The sequence below is a fragment of the Sceloporus occidentalis genome, unplaced genomic scaffold (assembly GCF_023333645.1).
Source record: "Sceloporus occidentalis isolate IW3139 unplaced genomic scaffold, rSceOcc1.0.p SCAF_295, whole genome shotgun sequence".
Taxonomy (NCBI): domain Eukaryota; kingdom Metazoa; phylum Chordata; class Lepidosauria; order Squamata; family Phrynosomatidae; genus Sceloporus; species Sceloporus occidentalis.
This window is the reverse complement of record NW_028317275.1, coordinates 159,268-180,000: the sequence shown is the minus strand read 5'-3', so window position 1 is coordinate 180,000 and position 20,733 is coordinate 159,268. Positions and strand designations below refer to the sequence as shown.

Sequence of the window (20,733 nt, the reverse complement as noted above, 5' to 3'; positions counted from 1 at the left end):
CAATCAGTCTATCTTTAGAAGAAATCTAAAATTCCACGATAAAATAAAGAAAATGATATTTGAATGAATGATATTTGGCTAATACATTAATTTAAAAAATCACGCCAAGCCCTTCCTAAAAAAATATATTAACTTAAAGTGGTGAAGGTGAAAACGGCGACATGGAACTGTCAGTAGAGTATGTCAGTGTTTACAACCATAAGTTGTAAAATCTTGTAAAACCTTGTAAAACCTTTGCCACTATTGTTTTTTTTTATTATATTCTGGAATCAAATCTGTGCATTACCCACAGTGCTTTCTGACTGCTACTGTGTTAAAAAATGACTCATACAGAAATAATATGCACCTGTTGCTGATGGAATGTAGAAATCAGTAGGAATGCAGCAAATAGAAAACAAGACAACAGAAATATATAGCTTGGAGGAAAGGAGAGAGGGGAGATGTAATAGAAACATTTAAATAATGGATTAGACAAAGTATCGGAGGGCCGTTTATTTCAAAGGAGGAAAAATGTTAGAAGGCTTATATGTAATGTAAATTAGCCTAATGTAGAGGCTAATACAGTGAGGAATTTAAGCATGCTTGGGATAGGCATATTGATATCCTTAATGTAAGGCAAGTCAAGGAAAATGGGCAGAGTAGATGGGTGGAATGGTTCTTATATGCTCTCAAATTCTTTGTTTCTAATGCATTGTATTGCATTGAGTAGGTCATTTTAATTCATTCTCATTTGGTTTCTATCTATCTATCTATCTATCTATCTATCTATCTATCTATCTATCTATTCTGATACATAGCACACCCTGTGGATCAGCTGAGACTATAAACTGTATATCGTCCTAGCTGTCATCTGGGAAATAAAAATCATAGGCTCAGTTTTATATTAAAAGCTCCAAAGGAATTTGGTCACAGGTTAAGTGGCTCCCAGCCAGGTGTTTCCAACATAACAGAGGTGGGGACTTGTGGGAGTTGTTCATTATTTCTAAGAAGCATTCTATGCTGCTACTAATGTAAAAAAAGAAACTGAATTACACAAAGGATATTGTTAGAAAAATTGATTTTTTGTGTAGTTTATGATGTTCAATAAGTTACTGACCAGCTATAAATTATGTGTGGGACTATATATTTAAAGGGCTGTAGTGTAAGAAGATATAAATAGGAAAATCGTAATTAAATATGGAAAAGGAAAAAGATGGTGAAAAAATAAACACTATTATTTTGCTCCGTATGTATACTCCTATAAATCATACATTTTATGTATTATTCTGAAATTTTATATTGTGATACTGATTTTGGTAAGGAGTCAGAATGACACAATGTCCTTCTCTGTGAATCAATTTAATAGTTTTCCATGTTAGTAGAGAATATTGCGAATATTTTCACAAATCGAAAGGTTATTAGGCACATTATTTATAAAAACTAAAAAAAAATAACAGCTAAAATGAGAAATGTAAAATCTGTGAAATGTTTATTGTTTAATTCATTCCAAGAGAAACTGGACAGTTCAATCAGCTCCACTTACTTATCAATTTTGCCTAGGAAATAGGATTTGTTCACAATTTGCTTTGTCCAACAAAAAAATGCAAAAATACAAAATAAGATTATTCAATGTTATTTCTCTATTTTTTCAATTTATTAATTTACCATTTTTGAGAATTTTACTCTTTTTGCTAACATTTGCTATTCACTTGTCCCTGCAGCTCAGCTACAGTATAATGACTACACCTTCGATGATACTTTTGATTACACTATCGATGAAAACATCCAACAACAGCAGAAAGGTAATGTCACTTATTACCATACCATTTTGGAGTCTAAAACCCAAAGTTCATGATTATACAACAGAATGTCACCAGGAGCTTTCTGCATAGAGTTTTAACAAAATTCGTTTTTTCACTAGTTAACACGTAGAACTTATAAAAAATAGATAACTCAAGAATTCTGATGATGCTTACTTAAAATTAGTTTGACTTCACAAGTTGCATTTTATATCATTATGTTTTTAAAGGAAAAAATGGAATATACGATTATTAATATATACAAATGAGCGTACGGGTTAATACCATTCAAATTACCTAAGCTACTTTTTTGAAAATATGTATAAAAAACAAATATACTTGACATTTACTTACTTCTTCCATATAATTATTTTTTCTCCAGTTGAGGTAACTGGACCTCCAAGGATATCCCTTATCCAGGCCGTTCCCACCACTCCTGTGGTTAAAGGTAAACCAATGGGTACTTAATGGTGTCTCTTTAAGGTTATAGAAAATCCTATTATCATTTATAACTATTTTCATATTGCATTTCTGTTATTACACTGCTATTATATTTCTATGTTGTATTATGTATATATAATGTAATATTTCATTGATCGTAGCCATTTAAAAAAGTAACGAATACCAACCCAAAAAACATATGACCTTTTTCATTTTGTGAATGCCGTTGACATTTGTATCTATTATGCCTTCCACTTAATCTATAGTAATTAACATGACTCATCTTTACAATTATTTACAATGTATTCTCCATCTAACGTGCAGCAATCAACACGGCTCACAACAACAAAGTATGCAGCACCTGGGGGAACTTCCACTTCAAGAACTTTGATGGGGATGTCTTCCATTTCCCGGGAACCTGCAACTACGTCTTCTCGTCCCACTGCAAAAGTTCCTACGAATCCTTTAACATCCAAATTCGCAGAACAGTTGTTAACAATGTGCCTACCATTGATAAGATCACCATGAAAATTGATGGGCTTGTAGTGCAAATAAACCACAACAATGTGATGGTAAATGAAAAAACGTAAGTTAAGTTTTCATCTTTTCCTAAGTTCTAGTGAAAAAAAACTTTGATGCATTGTTAAAAAGTGAACTTATGCATATGTATGTTATGTAAATAGAATAGAGTTTTTTTAACAGAGTTATTAGGAAATAGTCAGGGTTGACCCGTTATTACATCCAAACATACATTTTCTTTACAGAGTTAATTTGCCATTCAGTGGTGCTGGAGTGCAAATTGATAAGCATGGAGTCTATCTAACAGTTAGCTCCAAGATTGGCCTGGTCTTCATGTGGAATGATGATGACAGCCTCCTGGTAAGGAAACACTTTATACCTACTATGCAGGATGTAAAGTTAGAGCTAACGTACACATAATTGTAACTTTTTGTAGGTTACAATTGAATTTAACTCAGTTTTTTCTTTCTATGTAGCTGGAACTTGATGAAAAATATGCCAACCAGACCTGTGGCTTGTGTGGAGACTACAACAGCATTTCTATCAACAATGAGTTCATTTCCAATGGTTAGTGTGGGATTATAGCAGTTGAATAAAGTTCTGTTTGGTAATAAAATACATTTTCTATATTATCAGCCTTGCAGGTTGTCTTAAGAGAAACAGTTTTCCTTACTAATGTTAAACCTTGGCAGCCCAGCATGAGCAATAAAGATAGTAACATGAAAATAAATGGGTGTAAAAGAAGGCAACCATCAGTAAAAGCAAGTAAAAATGGAAATACATATAAATACATCTAAATTATAAAGCAAAATGAAGTTAATCATTTTAGATAGTAAACCTCTGCATAGCTCAGCTGGAACTGAGTACAAACAACATTTTACAATATCACAAGGTTATCAATAACTAGTACGTTTCTTTATGTGCCCGTATACCATCATTTTTGTATGTTCACAGGAATCCAAATCACAGAGACCCAGTTTGGTAACTTGCAGAAATTGGATGGACCCACAGAACAGTGTCGAGATGTTCCACCAACGCCCAAGAGTAACTGCACAGACTATGTAAGTCACTTTGAGTAGCCAATTAAAAGATACAAGATATGAACTATAGGTTATTATGAGAACGCCACCTCAAGAATACAAGTGTTAGAGAAAATGAAAAATTAGCTAAATTAGTTGATTGGTTAAAAAAAAATATTTTCTACTTCAATACTGAGAATTAGATATGGCATTAAACAACTTGTAGCAGAAGTAGAAGGAGCAAGTAATGTAGATGAAAAATGGTTAAAAAAATAGTACCTATAAATGAAAATAGCTTCCATGAACATGGTTTAGAATTTGCTTCTAAGTCGTATATGGCACAAATAATTGCTTTTAAAGGCTTTGTCAGAAAATCATTTATGATAAACATTAACTCCAACATCCTTCTTGAACATTTATTATAGGAGAACATCTGTGAGGGAGTTCTAATGGGAGCTTCCTTCTCAAATTGTCATACCTTGGTGGGTGTTGAGAAATATATTGAAGCTTGTGTGCAAGACCTCTGTCGCTGTAACAGCAATGAGACCAATCTCTGCTTGTGTAACACATTTGCTGAGTATTCACGGCAGTGTGCCCACGCCGGAGGTGAACCAAACAACTGGAGATCACCAGATTTGTGTCGTGAGTGGCTTTCTTTAACTATTATGATATTTGCCTTTGCAAAAAAAAAGTGTTCTAAACTCATGTATAATTTGGTGGACAAATTTCTGTAGAATAATACAATTGCGTGGAATTTATATGCAAGTTTGCAATGGTTTAAATACTCTGTTTTCATTTTTCACTAGGAAGAATTAGATTTTCCAAAAAAGGCATCACTAATTTCATTAATTTCCTAAATGTCCAATCCACAGCTAAAACGTGTCCTTATAACATGGAATACCAGGAATGTGGATCCCCTTGTGCAGATACCTGTTCCAACCCTGAGAGAGGTGTCCTCTGTGAAGACCATTGTCTGGAAGGCTGTTCCTGTCCACCAGGTAATCTTGTTGCAATTGCGTGAGGTCACGAAAATATAATTGTTACTAGGGTAATGTCATAACTTTTTGTGGACTTTACTTTAGCATGGATAAATGGAAGCAAAATGATTTCGTATTTCCTTCTTAATTCCAATTATATTTTCATTTAATTTAGGAACTGTGTTCGATGACATCAACAACTCAGGATGTGTCTCCATTGATAAGTGCTCCTGTACCTTCAACAGTAACTCTTACGCTGCAGGAACCTCTTTCTCTACTGAATGTAGTACCTGGTGAGTCTAGATCACCATTTATTACAATGTCTATAAATATATTTACTGTATATAGTTTTTTTAATTCCAGTTGTAGCCCTCTCACCGAATGGGTGGTGCTCAGTATATTTTTACTGCCAATCTCAATATTAGACTGAACATTCTAAGTAACACCCTTCATCCAAACATTAGGTGTTTAACTGCAATCTCACTCATTTGATTAATAGATATGAGATTTGGCATTAAGGACTTGTAACATACCACCGCCCTGATCTACTTTGTTCGCTGCTTAGCTCTAATCTTTTGAGTATTGACTTTGGTTTGTTAGAGATAAAAACTTGTTCACAGTGGTTATCAATATTACTTCCCTATCCACATACTTTGGAGCTAGGCCACCTTTTACCAACCAAAAAAGTGAATATACCTGTATATTCCTTAACATTGGGATAAGGGGCAGTTCATGTGAATGTATACCACTGCATGAGAAATATCAATGTTTTCCTATTCAATGATTTTGATATGAAGTCGCTTATATAGATTCTTTTTTTTTTTGCTGATGTAAAATGTATATTTTAAGAAATTAACATGTACCGATATTTTCTATTATTCACTAGCTTGTAACAGGAGAAAATAAAAAGGATAAGACACTGGTTTGTCTTAAGTAGTAACACTTAAGATTACCTTTTCAGTCCTGTTTTCCATCACATTTATACACCATAACTTTTGTTGTAGACAAGTATCAAAATAATCATAGTCTTCTACTATTTTATAAGTTAGGTTTGTTGTAATGTGAAAATTTATTTGAACCAATAAAATATTATGTTGTTGTTAAATTTAAAAACCAGATTAAAAGCAAAGTTTGGTTTGACAATTTAATCGAAATGTTCAATAAGTAGTAAATTGTAGCATGGGATTTTATTTTCATTTCCTTATTATCAAAATATCATGTTTCTGTCATTTTATATAACCCTAATGCCCTCAATGTAAGTTGTAGATGTTGAACATAAACTGTAACTAGATCAGTTTAATTGGAAATATATATATATATTGAAGAGGGAACTTTTGTTTCAACAACTTAAGAAACAAGGAACAATGCAATCTTTGTTTCAGCAGAAAATAAATAAATAAATAAGCAAATAAATAAACCAGGTCAACAGATTATTCTCACATTTAACAAGTACATTCTGAATATGTTTAGGCCTGGTTATAAATATTTATGTAATGTTTCATTTTGTATTTGGGTGGCAACAACAATTTCTTACTGACTAACATGAAATAATCTTTATTAGGTAGATGAAGTACGGTAAACACAGGGCTTGTTGCGCCATCTAGCGGCACAGTTAGTTAATGCATAACCTTTTTATTTCATAGTGTGTGTGCAAAAGGAAAGTGGAACTGTCAGAACATGCCCTGCCCAGCAACCTGTGCAATTGAAGGGGGATCTCACATTACTACATATGATCAGACTCATTATACCATTCATGGGGATTGTAACTATGTGTTGTCCAAGGTGAGGACTAATATATTGGATATAATCATTTTAAAACTGGAATACAAATAAATAGAAATATATATATATATATATATATCTCTTTGTGTCTAGTTTTTTTTTTTTCCTTATTTTTTTCCTTTGCCCACACAGGTCTGCAGTGGCACTGGATTTATAATTTTAGCAGAACTGCGGAAATGCGGTCTTACAGAGAGCGAAACTTGCTTAAAGAGTACCACTATAATCCTTAATGGAGGAGAAACAGTGAGTATATGTCATCAAGTATACAGGTCGGCCTCTGTCCTAACTAGAACAGATTGACACAGACTTATATTTCTGCTCTCTAGAATGAATTTGTTTTTTTATCCCAACAGATTATTGTCATTAAACCTTGTGGCAGTGTGTATGTGAACAACATCTACACTCAGTTGCCTGTCTCTGCAGGTAAGATGTCTGTTTATTTGGTAACTTAATCTTATAAAATAGCTGTGCTTTTTAGTTTCTGCTTAACCCCATTTCAATTGAAAAAATACAACAAAAACACATGAAACCTCTTGTCCTGTAGTGTAGAATAGCCCTGGTTCTTAAAGGGTTAATATTAACAATGATAATATTCAAAAAAACAAGAACTCCCAAGAAGGCATGAAAGAAACACTATATCAACATTTTGGCAATCCTTTGCTATTCGGCATACAATGCACATATGTTTTCTGATTTCATCAATTTTACTGTGGATTAGAAACAAACACACTAATGTATTTTTTCATGTTGTAATCATTACACTTTTTTTACAGCCAATGTCACCATCTTCAGACCATCCTCATTCTACATTGTTGTTGAGACTAGCTTGGGAGTCCAGGTAGTGGCTCAGCTCACTCCCTTCATGCAAGTCTATGCGATCCTCGACCCCTCTTTCAAGACCAAGACATGCGGTAAGATTGATTTTAGTTTACTTCTCCTTGAAGTAATATGTGCTTGCTCTGGATAATCTAATGTCAGTTTATTGTCTTAGGTCTCTGTGGAAACTTCAATGACAAGCAATCAGATGATTTCCAAACCATAAGTGGTGTAATAGAAGGAACTGCTGCATCCTTTGCAAATACCTGGAAAACCCGAGCAGATTGTCCAAATGTTAAGAACGTCTATGAAGATCCATGTTCTCTCAGTGTAGAAAATGGTAATTACCAAACTGTGAAAGTGCAATACTACACACACATCTGTCATGGTATCAGTCACTAATGGAAATTCCCCAAAAGGCAGAGTAATTATGTACACATTTTGAGTTAGTGTTATTTTTTGTGAACACTCCACCTTTCCTATTTATGCATCCCACAGTTTTTACCTACAGTATGTCTGATCTATAAAGCTACAAACTTCTTGGACATGAAATGGGGGGTCCTTAGTAGCCATTGTGCCTAATCTAATGGGTAGATGGTTAGACAAGATAATTTGTCTTTGTGACCAAATTAAGTGTTAGCAGTAGACTTTTAGTTCTTGCCTGGCTCAACTCCAGGTAAACATATCATGATTCTATTTTTATTTTTCTGTAGAAAAATTTGCTAAACACTGGTGTGGCCTTATAGCCGAACCATCTGGACCATTTGCTGCATGCCATTCTACAGTAAATCCTGAAACCTACAAAGAAGTAAGTAATAGATAGCTTTCATACTATATAGCAGATATAACACCTGTAATACCTATTGAGAGTATAGTGAGGAAAATGTAAACATTTTAAAATGCCATGTTTGGTAAATGTGTGCATCTTCTTGCTGCCAACATAAAATACAACAGAGTAGATGATCCAAACAGATCTCAAGCTATGTGAGAATTCAAATGACTTACAAGATGTTTTATTATTCCTAGAACTGTATGTTTGACACCTGTAATTGTGAGAAGAGTGAAGACTGCATGTGCGCTGCCCTCTCTTCTTATGTCCGCGCATGTGCTGCTAAAGGAGTTATACTGAGTGGTTGGAGATCCAATGTCTGCTGTAAGTAAAACATAAGCTATACCTTTACTAAAATGCTATTTCCAATTAATTAAAGATCATAATATTTTTGAGAAGGCTGGTTCACTCGGTTATTAAAAATATTTTATTTATATTTTTTCTTTTCTTTTGCTTCTGTGAGACGTTGTCTATATGTGAATAAAAACATGCGGCTCTCTAGTTCCAGACAAAAAGAAAGAACTCAAGCTAACTTATTCACTAGCAATCAATTCAATTTCAATGGTCTAAATACATGTGTTTAACAATGTATGGTTCAACTATCTCAAACCAAAAAAATCCAGAAGAATGGAAATATTTTCTAATTTTTTGCTTCTATACAGTAAACATGTTTCAGGATATACACCAAAGATAGTCCAGCTTCTGATGATTAATTCATGTACTACTTCTTTCATTCTCTGCTCAGCCAAATACATCAACAACTGTCCTAAAACATTAAACTACACCTATTCAACGTCCACCTGTCAGCCTACATGTCGGTCCCTCAGTGAGCCTGATGTCACCTGCGATATTAAATTTTTCCCTGTGGATGGTTGTACCTGCACAGAAGGCTACTACTTGGATGACAGTGGAAAGTGTGTTCCAGCTGCCGCTTGTCCGTGTTATTACAAGGGATCAGCTGTACCTTCTGGAGAAGTTGTACATGACAATGGAGTTATGTGGTGAGTTGCAGCAGGATTAGATCGCTTAGAAGGTTGAGGTTTAGAGTCAACTGTAGTTGTATTTTTTTGTTATAGCAGAAGAAGATGTGCTTTCACTTCTTTCACCCAATCTTACTAAACATCATAGAACAAATTACATGAAAATGTGCATGTTTTGTCTAGTACTATAGTCTTAACCCTTTTTTCATTCTGCTTCCCAGCACTTGCACTCAAGGAAAACTCAGCTGTATTGGATCTGTAAAGCCAGGTAAAAATGATATCAATTTGATCAATTTGTTGTGTACATTAATCTGTTGTCCTGTAACCAGTGTATTTTAATTACAAATCAGAGATTACACTTTTATTCACATAGTTATTTGTCTTTTTGCCAGCATGTAAATCTCCAATGGTTTATTTTGACTGTAAAAATGCCACGGTGGATTCCAGAGGAGCCGAATGCCAGAAGAGTTGCCAGACCTTGGATATGGAATGTGTAAGTGTACTAAGATACACAGTAGGGACACAATATGTATATAGGTTGAACTTGATGGACTTTGGTCTTTTTTCAACCTTATGAACTATGTTACTATGTTACTATGTTACTATGTTACATTGCTTTTGTAATTGAATAACGCATATCTATTTATATATTAAACTAAGTAACTTAATATTTTTTTCATCTCATTTCTACAGTATAGAACCAAATGTGTCTCTGGCTGTGTATGTCCCGAAGGGCTAGTGTCAGATGGCAAAGGTGGTTGTATAGCAGAAGATCAGTGCCCATGTATTCACAACGATGTCCCCTACCAGCAAGGAGAGAAAATCAAAATGAAATGTAACACATGGTATGTTTAATTCTGTGAACAAAAGTAATAACACGCAAATTTAACAATTGAAACATTGATCCTATATAGTATATTCATTTTGCTTCCCTCTTTTTTAGTACCTGCAAAGATAGGATGTGGCAATGTACCAAACAGCCTTGCTTAGCAACTTGCGCTGTATATGGTGATGGCCACTATATCACTTTTGATGGAAAACGCTACAACTTCAATGGAGACTGTGAATATGTCCTCGCACAGGTATGGACCAACTTACTGAAAATTATTGTTTATCTCTAGATAGGAATATATTCATGCTCCTCTGTTCTCTTTCAGGATCATTGTGGTCACGGTGGAAACAGCAGCACCTTCCGTGTTATTACAGAGAATGTTCCATGCGGTACGACTGGTACAACATGTTCTAAAGCCATCAAGGTCTTCCTTGGTGTAAGTAGTACTTACATATGTTACTTCAACGCTCTGTAATATTTTTGGTGTATGCCTGCCCTGACATAGTGCCTTATATTTTGTGTGTGGTAAATAGCATAATGTAAACAAAAGGTAACCCTTCCTTTCCATGTAGGCATTCATATTGTTTATCCATAAAATGATAGAAGATGTACAGCTTTAGAGCTTATAGTCCACAATAGAAGTGCAGTTGTATAAGAAATACAGCAGTCATACAGAGATTATTATTATTGAGGTACACAGGTATGATTCCATTAGTCAAGGAGATCCCTGCATTGTATCTTACAGTCTAAGCAAAAGGTCTGACCTTGTATACCAAATTGTTGTTTTTTTATTTCCCTGAATTTCTACAACTATAGAGCTATGAGATTATCCTTACTGATGAGCATATTGATGTGCTGGAAAGAGGTATTGGAGGTGAAATTCCATACAAGGTCAGACGCATGGGTATCTATCTTGTGATTGATGCTGACAATGGACTGATCCTAATGTGGGACCAGAGGACAAGCATCTTCATCAAACTCAGTAAAGACTTTGAGGTAATTTTCACATGGTCATACAAGCCAAACTTTATTATAGTAGAAATAAATAAAAAATGTGTTTCACTTTGGTACATCTCATTATGTGACTGACACAGTCTTTTCATAGATGGGTGCCTAATAAAAGTTTACAATGTGCTGTAGTAGGTCTAACTAGTGAAAAAACATGCCTCTAAAAACATGATGGCATTTAAAGTAATTATATCATTTGAAAGAATAATCATTTTCTTGTTTAATGATCAGGGTAAAGTTTGCGGTCTGTGCGGTAATTTCGATGGCGATGGAAACAATGACTTCACCACCAGGAGTATGTCTGTGGTTGGAGACGCTGTTGAGTTTGGCAACAGTTGGAAACTTTCCCCATCATGCCCTAATGCCAAAGATGACCGGGATGCATGCTCTGCTAACCCATACAGAAAGGCTTGGGCACAGAAACAGTGCAGCATCATTAACAGCAAGGCATTTTCAGCGTGCCACTCTCAGGTTTGTGTGGCTGCTCTTCTAATCTCAGTTCAATGTCAAATTTAAAAGGTGCTATTAAGAATGAGGTTTACATATTATTGTCTTAATGTTTCTTCTGTTATTATAATTAAATTTATGGTTGTCCATAGATAGAGAAATTCTGCAACGTCTTTGATTTTAGCTTATATTTTCTTGGATAGGTTGACCCATCAAAGTATTATGAAGCTTGTGTTGCTGACTCTTGCGCTTGTGACACCGGTGGAGATTGTGAGTGTTTCTGCACAGCTGTTGCTGCATACGCCCAGGCCTGTGGAGAAAATGGTGTTTGTGTTTCTTGGAGAACACCTTCCATCTGCCGTGAGTATTCAAAGGCAATCCTATACAACAGCACATAAAACATTTATGCTAGTTAATAAAGTAGCATTGATATGGTTCTCAGTGTTTTATTGTGCTGGACCATAAACACAACATTCACTTTACAGCTGCAGTGGTGTTTGGTAATATTTCAACACTATTTTCTAACTATAGTTTGCATATTTTCTTTTCAATGTTATAGCAATGTTTTGTGATTACTACAATCCTGAAGGAGAGTGTGAGTGGCACTATAAGCCATGTGGAGCTCCATGTATGAAGACCTGCAGAAATCCCAGTGGGAAATGCCTACATGAGCTTTCAGGTTTAGAAGGTAATAAATCATGTTTGAAGCACCTGTTACAGTTTATCTTGGCCCTTTACATTATCTTAATAGCTGGACTCGTCAAAAGTTAGGAAATGGGATTATGTATGAACAATTTGTATCACATAAATTATACTGCTCTTCCAATTAGGTTGTTACCCAAGTTGTCCAGTAAGTAAGCCATTCTTTGATGAAGATGAAATGGAATGTGTTGCCAAATGTGGTTGTTATGATGATGAAGGAACTCATTACAAACCAGGGTCACCAGTGAAGTCAAAGGAGAACTGTCAGTCCTGGTAAGTGTTTTCTATTCATTAGAGGAACAGATGACCTCTGTTTTTTCAATTCATGAAGCATTTCATAGAAATGACTTCATCTCAAGAGATTCTATTCATTGTGTTGATTCGTAAGTGTGAACCTAAGTGGAACTATTCCTTACATTTTGCTGTCTTATTTTGTGTTACAGTACATAAGCAAATGCCACAATTTAAAAATTCATTTTGCAAATATTGATTGCACCACAACTGTGTGACCTGTTTAAAATGGTTTAATATGTTAAATACAAAAGAATCTAAAGCAATGATCACCTATGTCTTCTATACCAGTACATTATGCTTTTATGTAGCTCTTTGTATGATCCATGGAGATCTGCCTTAGGAAGCAACACTTTACTGCAACGCACATAATTTATTATTGTTTGTTTACTATTTAAATATTGTTTTTCCGCAGTGTTTGTACCATGTCTGGCATTATTGATTGCAAGTACAATAAGCAAGGTAAGACTTAAACATATTTTAAAATGTTTCTTAACAATATTTTTGCCTGTAGGAAGGGTAGACAATATTGTCATTTTAATCACAGTATATGTTATTTTAAAAGATTGATTAAGAAATATGAATGTCAATAACAGGAGCTGAACTATATCATATACTAATGTAAAAAATTATATTTGCCTGTGATTTAAAGCCATTATATCAAATATTTTTTTTGTGAGTTTATGTTATCGTTAATGTTTAACCTTTGAAACCCCAGAGGTCACTATTTTGGGTTACTTTTGACTCATGCAGTATATCAGAGGTGTGGCAGAAAACAGAGGCCAGATAATGATATGAGTTACACCTGTTTCAATCTTAGTGAAGAAGACAGACATCTATTGTAAATGAAGAGATCTATCCTGATTTAGAAACTGTTAACACCAATCTGGGGAGGAGACATAGCTAATACTATTGATACGAATACAAAATGGTGGTATTGCCATATTGAGAGTGAACTAACAACAGAAGTATTTTTTTTAATTCACCACATTCCCAAAACATACATAGAAGGCTCAATATCCAATTTTGTTTATTGGGTCAAGAAAAATCCAGTTTTAACAAACAGGCATTAGTATCGTGCTTGTTTTGTTCTGCTTTTTTTGCTTGTTTTGCATTTCTTATTGTATTTCTTTTATTGCTGTACAGTCTGTCACTGTGAGTACCAAGGCAAAATGTACAACTATAATGATGTCATTTACAACACCACCGATGGGATTGGAGGCTGTATTATTGCGATATGCAAAGAAAATGGAACAATCTATAGAGACATCTATCCATGTAACACCCCTACTACAACTCCATTCACTTTTACTACAACACTTTCTACTACTACTACTATTATTACAACTAAAGGTAGGTTGCAATTAATCAATAGTTGCTTTCCCAAGAACATTGACAATACAAATGGGTGGCTTTTAGATTGGATGAGTCAAAGATTTTTAAGGGCATCTTGCAAGCTACTCGCTACAAGCAGTTTACTGCAACAACAATATGGCTAGATCACACAAGTGTTTATTCTATATCTATAAATAATATATGTTATATTTGTTGTATTCTTTGGCAGAATGAGTCTGTGTTTATTATTGCATATTTTCATTTTCTAGAAACAACAACTCCGACATTTACTACCCCTACAACTATCTGTGTTGAAGACCATTGCCAATGGTCTGAGTGGTTTGATGTCAGTTATCCTGAGCCTGGTATGGAAAATGGAGATTTTGACACATTTGAAAGAATAAGAGCTAAGGGATATTCTATCTGTAAGCATCCGACTGAAGTGGAATGCAGAGCTGAAAGATTCCCCGACACACCCCTAGATGAGCTTGAGCAAAAGGTCCAGTGCAATGCTTCCTTTGGACTGTTGTGCTACAACAAGGATCAACTACCACCTATATGCTACAACTATGAGATCAGAGTCAAATGCTGCAGCTTTGTGCCATGTAGAACTACCTCGACTACCACAGCATCTACAACTACAAAAGAGAGCATCACTACCACACAATCTGAAACAACAACAAGTACTACAACAGCCCCACACCCAACAACAACAAGCGCTAAAGAGACTACAACAGGTTCCACACCATCTACAACCACAGAGATCACAAGTCCTGAAACTACTACTCCAAGCACAACACCTGCAACTACAACAGAAGTATGTAAACCAATATGTAGGTGGACTTCATGGATTGATGTCCATATGCCTGGTGTTGGAAAGGATGAAGGAGATTTTGAAACCTATGAAAAAATGCGTGCAGCAGGGAAACAGATCTGCAAAAAACCTGATGGTATTCAGTGCAGGGCAGAAAAATATCCAGAAACACCCATTGGTAGCATTGGCCAAGTTGTGCAGTGCAATGTCACTGTTGGTCTTCTTTGCAAAAATGAAGAGCAGGAAGGAGATTTTAAAGTATGTCTCAACTATCAAGTAAAAGTTCTGTGTTGTGACTGCCTACCTATAACAACTGAAGCTCCTACAACTACACCAAAAACATCCACTACAACTGAAATAACAACCACAACACAAAGTAGTACAACACCAAAAACTACAACAAAAACAACTACAACACCAAAAACAACTACTGCAATGGAAACAACCACAACAACAGAAACAACCACAACAACAGAAACAACCACTACACCAAAAACAACCACTACTCCAGAAACAACCACAACACCTGAAACAACCACAACAACAGAAACAACAACTGCACCAACAGAAATTACCACAACAAAAACAACCACAACTCCAGAAACAACCACAACAACAGAAACAACTACACCAAAAGTAATAACCACAACCGAAACAACCACAACAGAAACAACCACAACTCCAGAAACAACCACAACTCCAGAAACAACCACAACAACAGAAACAACCACACCAAAAGTAATAACCACAACACCTGAAACAACCACAACAACGGAAACAACAATTACACCAAAAGTAATTACCACAACAAAAGCAACCACAACACCTGAAACAACCACAACAACAGAAACAACCACTACACCAAAAACAACCACAACACCTGAAACAACCACAACAACAGAAACAACAACTGCACCAACAGAAATTACCACAACAAAAACAACCACAACTCCAGAAACAACCACAACAACAGAAACAACTACACCAAAAGTAATAACCACAACAGAAACAACCACAACAGAAACAACCACAACTCCAGAAACAACCACTACAGCAGAAACAACCACAACACCCGAAACAACCACAACACCTGAAACAACCACAACAACAGAAACAACAATTACACCAAAAGTAATTACCACAACAAAAGCAACCACCACAACAGAAACAACCACTAGTCCTGAAACAACCAGAACAGAAACAACCACAACACCCGAAACAACCACAACACCCGAAACAACCACAACTCCAGAAACAACCACAACAACAGAAACAACCACAACAGAAACAACCACTACTCCAAAAACAACCACTACAACAGAAACAACCACTACTCCAGAAACAACCACTACTCCAGAAACAACCACACCAAAAGTAATTACCACAACAGAAACAACCACTACTACAGAAACAACCACAACACCTGAAACAACCACAACAACAGAAACAACAATTACACCAAAAGTAATTACCACAACAAAAGCAACCACCACAACAGAAACAACCACTAGTCCTGAAACAACCAGAACAGAAACAACCACTACTCCAAAAACAACCACTACAACAGAAACAACCACTACTCCAGAAACAACCACAACAACAGAAACAACCACAACAGAAACAACCACTACTCCAAAAACAACCACTACAACAGAAACAACCACTACTCCAGAAACAACCACTACTCCAGAAACAACCACACCAAAAGTAATTACCACAACAGAAACAGCCACTACTACAGAAACAACCACAACACCTGAAACAACCACAACAACAGAAACAACAATTACACCAAAAGTAATTACCACAACAAAAGCAACCACCACAACAGAAACAACCACTAGTCCTGAAACAACCAGAACAGAAACAACCACTACTCCAAAAACAACCACTACAACAGAAACAACCACAACACCCGAAACAATCACAACTCCAGAAACAACCACAACAACAGAAACAACCACAACAGAAACAACCACTACTCCAAAAACAACCACTACAACAGAAACAACCACTACTCCAGAAACAACCACTACTCCAGAAACAACCACAACCACAGAAACAACCACAACACCTGAAACAACCCCAACAACAGAAACAACAACCACAACAGAAACAACAATTACACCAAAAGTAATTAGAACAACAGAAACAACCACCACTCCAGAAACAACTACAACAACAGAAGCAATAACTACCCCAGAAACAACCACAACTCAAAAAACAACCACAAGAGAAACAACTACTTCACCAAAAACAACTACTACAACAGAAACAACCACCACACCAACTACTACAACAGAAACTACAAGCAGTCCTTCAACAACTTCTGAAACTACTACACTTGAATCAGTAGTAACAAGAACATTTACAACCACAACACCACCTAAATCAGAGCAAGTACTTACCACCACACCTTGTAAGCCACAATGCAAGTGGACAACATGGATTGATGTGAATTCACCAACTGAAGGGACAGAAGGAGGAGATGTTGAGAGCTACCAGAATATCCTTGCTAACGGAACGCAAATTTGTAGGAAGCCACAAAATATTGAATGTCGTGCTGAAGACTACCCTGATATCAGCATTGACAATGTTGGACAGATTGTTAAGTGCGACATCACTGTTGGTTTAGTGTGTAAAAACAAGGACCAGAAAGGAAAGGTGAAACAATGCCTTAACTATCAGATAAAGGTTTATTGTTGTGATGACAGTCATTGCATTCCAGAGACAACTACTACCACCACAACAGCACATCCAACCACATCTGCCCCAACTACTACAACTACCCCAGAAACAACCACTACTACAACTACAGTACCAACAACCACACATACGGTAACTACAACTACTACTACAACTGAATCTACAACCATACAGCAAACTACTACAACTTTGCCAACAACTACTACAATTGTTATTGACACAACCACAAAACCAACAACAACTCTTGAAACCAAAACAACTGAATTGACCACTACTGAGCATCCCACAACTAAAGAAAGAACTCCATCAACTACTATTACAACCACACGTTGCTACTGCCACGTCGATGGCAAATTCTTCTTAACAGGTATTCTTAATAATATATTTATAATATTTTAAAACTGGTTATTTTCATACAATTTGTTTATCAGTCCTGATGATGTCCCCTGTCTTTAAATATATTATATGGGTATTTGTGTAAAAAATGTACATATAATTTTATTATTTTACCACGTAGCGGTTTAGCTTTGCTGTCATTTCTTTTTTAATTTTACCTGAATTGCCAGAATTACTAGAATTTACCATGCCCCTGATTTCTTTCGTCTGGCTAAATGAAACAGCATATTTTTATTTTGGTTAATCCATTTTTTTAACATAGTCAAGACAGGTAAGCTTGCAACAAGGGCCCTCTCTGCTTAATTTATTCTACTTTTGTCATACACCTTGATAAATTGTTGGTGCTTTATAAATAAAAGACTGTGTCCTTAGAATAGTGCAGGATTGGACATTTATGAATGAGGTGAAAATTTCAGATTACCAATTTCACTGTTCATAAGCAGCCATGGTTAACAGTAAATTTTGGACAGGCAGCAAGTATTTTAACATCTGTTTACAGTTACTGATTTAGTAACTTTGTAATCACCAACCATTTACCCCTTACAACTTTATTCACCTATAAATTAGCCTGACCTATCAAGTATGTGTATCTTATAAAATTCATAAGGCAGTCTAAAACATCTTACAATCCTTGGATTGTTTTTCGTTGATTCTAAACGGTCTAAATCAAGAGTACAAAATACTTGTAAATAATTAAGTTTAATGCTTTATGAAATGTCTTTGAATTAGTCAACATTTCTGCTACCAACAAACATTTATTTTTCTTTATAATTTTTCACTCTAAAGGGGCTGTCATTTACAACAAAACTGATGAAGCCGGATGCCATTTCTATGCAATTTGTAATGAAGAATGTAACGCTGAAAGATTCCAAGGACCATGCCATCCTACAACTCTGCCACCCTTAACGACTACCACCACTCCAGTGTCAACAACAACCACATCTATTAAGACAACAACACCAAAGACAGAAACAACAACTCCAGTTGAAGGCTGCCCTCCCAGAAAAGTATATAGCAATTTTATTGTATTTTGTATAATACAATTCTTGTTTCAGATCTACTAATTCACCCATATAAACATAACAAGTCCATGTTCAGTAATTAACCAGCTATTATTAATGTGGTTCTCAGCCAGCTAGAATTTGAGGATTTTCATCATCACTTATTATACATGATAATTCCTGTGGAAAGCAGATTGTAAATAACTATATATATATGTATGTGTGTAAAATTTGGTGACAATTTTTGCTTTTCTGTTTTAGACAAATGAAACATGGTTGATTAACAATTGTACAGTGGCCACATGTCATGGAAACAACGTTGTGACTATTGAACCTGTGACATGTCCTCCAGTGGAGAAAATCTCCTGTGATAATGGTTTCCCCCCAGTCAAAGTATACAGTTCAGACGGCTGCTGTTACCATTATGAATGTGAATGTAAGTATCTGGCTCAGAGACGTGGCTGTTACTTAGCTTTTTTATGACTGTGGATGGAGGAACACACAGACAAACCTAATCTATTTGTTGATCGTAAGCAACAACAAAATAAGTGACACATTTATTAGTTGAAAAAAGTGGGGTTTATTGGTACACAAAAGTTGCATAAATCATTATTTTATATTGCTACAAATAATTTTCTTTAAAGGTCTAATTGTTGAATTCTTGGACTAATAAAAATTTACACTGATGTATTTTCGTTTTATTAGGTGTTTGCAGTGGATGGGGTGATCCTCACTACATCACATTTGATGGAACCTACTATACTTTCTTGGACAACTGCACCTATGTTCTTGTACAACAGATAACACCCAAATTTGATAACTTCAGAGTCCTTGTTGATAATTATTTCTGTGATGCTGAGGATGGTTTGTCCTGCCCACAGTCTATAATAGTTTACTACAAGTCCAATGAAGTTTTGCTGACTCGTACAATGTTCCAAGGAAGAATGAGAAACAGGGTATGCATTAAGAAATATAACTCATGTTAGCGATTACAGTTCTTTAACTTGTACAGGAAATTGAGTGGAACTGCTGATTTTTAGCAGTGTTAGCACAAGGTTGAAAGCTTGGTTCCTTTTAATGACAACTAGGCAAGGGCTGCTGTTGAATATCAGTATCTTTTCCTGAAACCTGGCCTTTTCAGCAGTGGCATTTTTACATTTGGTGTTGCCCTCGCCAAACTTAGGGCAGTTCTGACTGCAGCTCTCACTGTGCTGATGTCCATTCTACTTGGCATTGGGATGTGACATATATCCTGGCGCTCCATTATTTAAAGGAAACACTGCAGAAGGAAACTATGGAGCACTGTGCCCACTTAGCACATCCCTCAATAGTCTTATAGTACCCAGTGATCTCCCTCTTAAGTGGCTCATTGACTAATGGCAGTACAGGGAGCTCCCCTGGACTTTCTGCCCTGGGCCTGGCTAGGCCAGAATACGGGAGTGCTTATCATTACACATCAAATGCCACAGAGCTCAGGATATGAGTGATCAATCCTGAAGGCAAAGCCTACACAATGCTGAATGATAATTCAGTATTGAGTGCCCTGATAGAAATTCATCCCTAGTGGAATTAGAAGCATTACTTTAGAAGTTTACTTACTCAGCTCAGATGATGCCATAAAGCCGTTAAGGTGTTCATTACAGTTCACCACCTAACTATAACATATATTTGTGTAATTTGTGGCTAAACTGCATAAGGATGACTATTTCTGTACTTGACCCAACAGATTAGATTCAACAAAAATTGGGTAACACCAGGATTCACCACCGATGGCATTACTGTCTCTAGTGCTGGAATTAACATGGTGGTTGAGATTCCAGAAATAAAAGCCTACATCTCGTTTAGCGGCATGATCTTTGTTATTAAGCTACCATTCAGCATGTTTGGTTACAACACAGAAGGACAGTGTGGTACGTATCATGAATTTTCCTTTGTTATGAAAAAATTATAGTGTGTACACAGTACATTTTTCATTGTGCTTATTTTTATATGGCCAGAATATACCAACCAAAGACATCCCCTTGAAGAATACATTTTATTTCAAGTACCTTGCATGGTAC

The 20,733-nt window shown here is 35.7% G+C and overlaps 1 protein-coding gene across 1 annotated transcript in view; it reads left to right on the top strand.

The window, feature by feature from the left end:
- LOC149275194 (uncharacterized) overlaps positions 1-20,733 on the top strand; it is a 94,460-nt gene that overhangs the window by 635 nt on the left and 73,092 nt on the right. Inside the window, 34 exon segments of the mRNA XM_089504895.1 lie at positions 1,701-1,781; positions 2,544-2,805; positions 2,984-3,098; positions 3,215-3,305; positions 3,693-3,799; positions 4,186-4,399; positions 4,630-4,755; positions 4,910-5,027; positions 6,378-6,516; positions 6,649-6,759; positions 6,870-6,939; positions 7,290-7,427; positions 7,508-7,672; positions 8,046-8,140; positions 8,359-8,485; positions 8,907-9,162; positions 9,363-9,409; positions 9,534-9,634; positions 9,835-9,986; positions 10,085-10,223; positions 10,299-10,409; positions 10,790-10,969; positions 11,213-11,452; positions 11,632-11,788; positions 11,988-12,116; positions 12,259-12,403; positions 12,837-12,883; positions 13,568-13,774; positions 14,026-14,946; positions 15,592-17,643; positions 18,459-18,679; positions 18,935-19,109; positions 19,379-19,629; positions 20,400-20,583. Coding sequence (XP_089361021.1) covers positions 1,701-1,781; positions 2,544-2,805; positions 2,984-3,098; positions 3,215-3,305; positions 3,693-3,799; positions 4,186-4,399; positions 4,630-4,755; positions 4,910-5,027; positions 6,378-6,516; positions 6,649-6,759; positions 6,870-6,939; positions 7,290-7,427; positions 7,508-7,672; positions 8,046-8,140; positions 8,359-8,485; positions 8,907-9,162; positions 9,363-9,409; positions 9,534-9,634; positions 9,835-9,986; positions 10,085-10,223; positions 10,299-10,409; positions 10,790-10,969; positions 11,213-11,452; positions 11,632-11,788; positions 11,988-12,116; positions 12,259-12,403; positions 12,837-12,883; positions 13,568-13,774; positions 14,026-14,946; positions 15,592-17,643; positions 18,459-18,679; positions 18,935-19,109; positions 19,379-19,629; positions 20,400-20,583 — 7,674 coding nt within the window.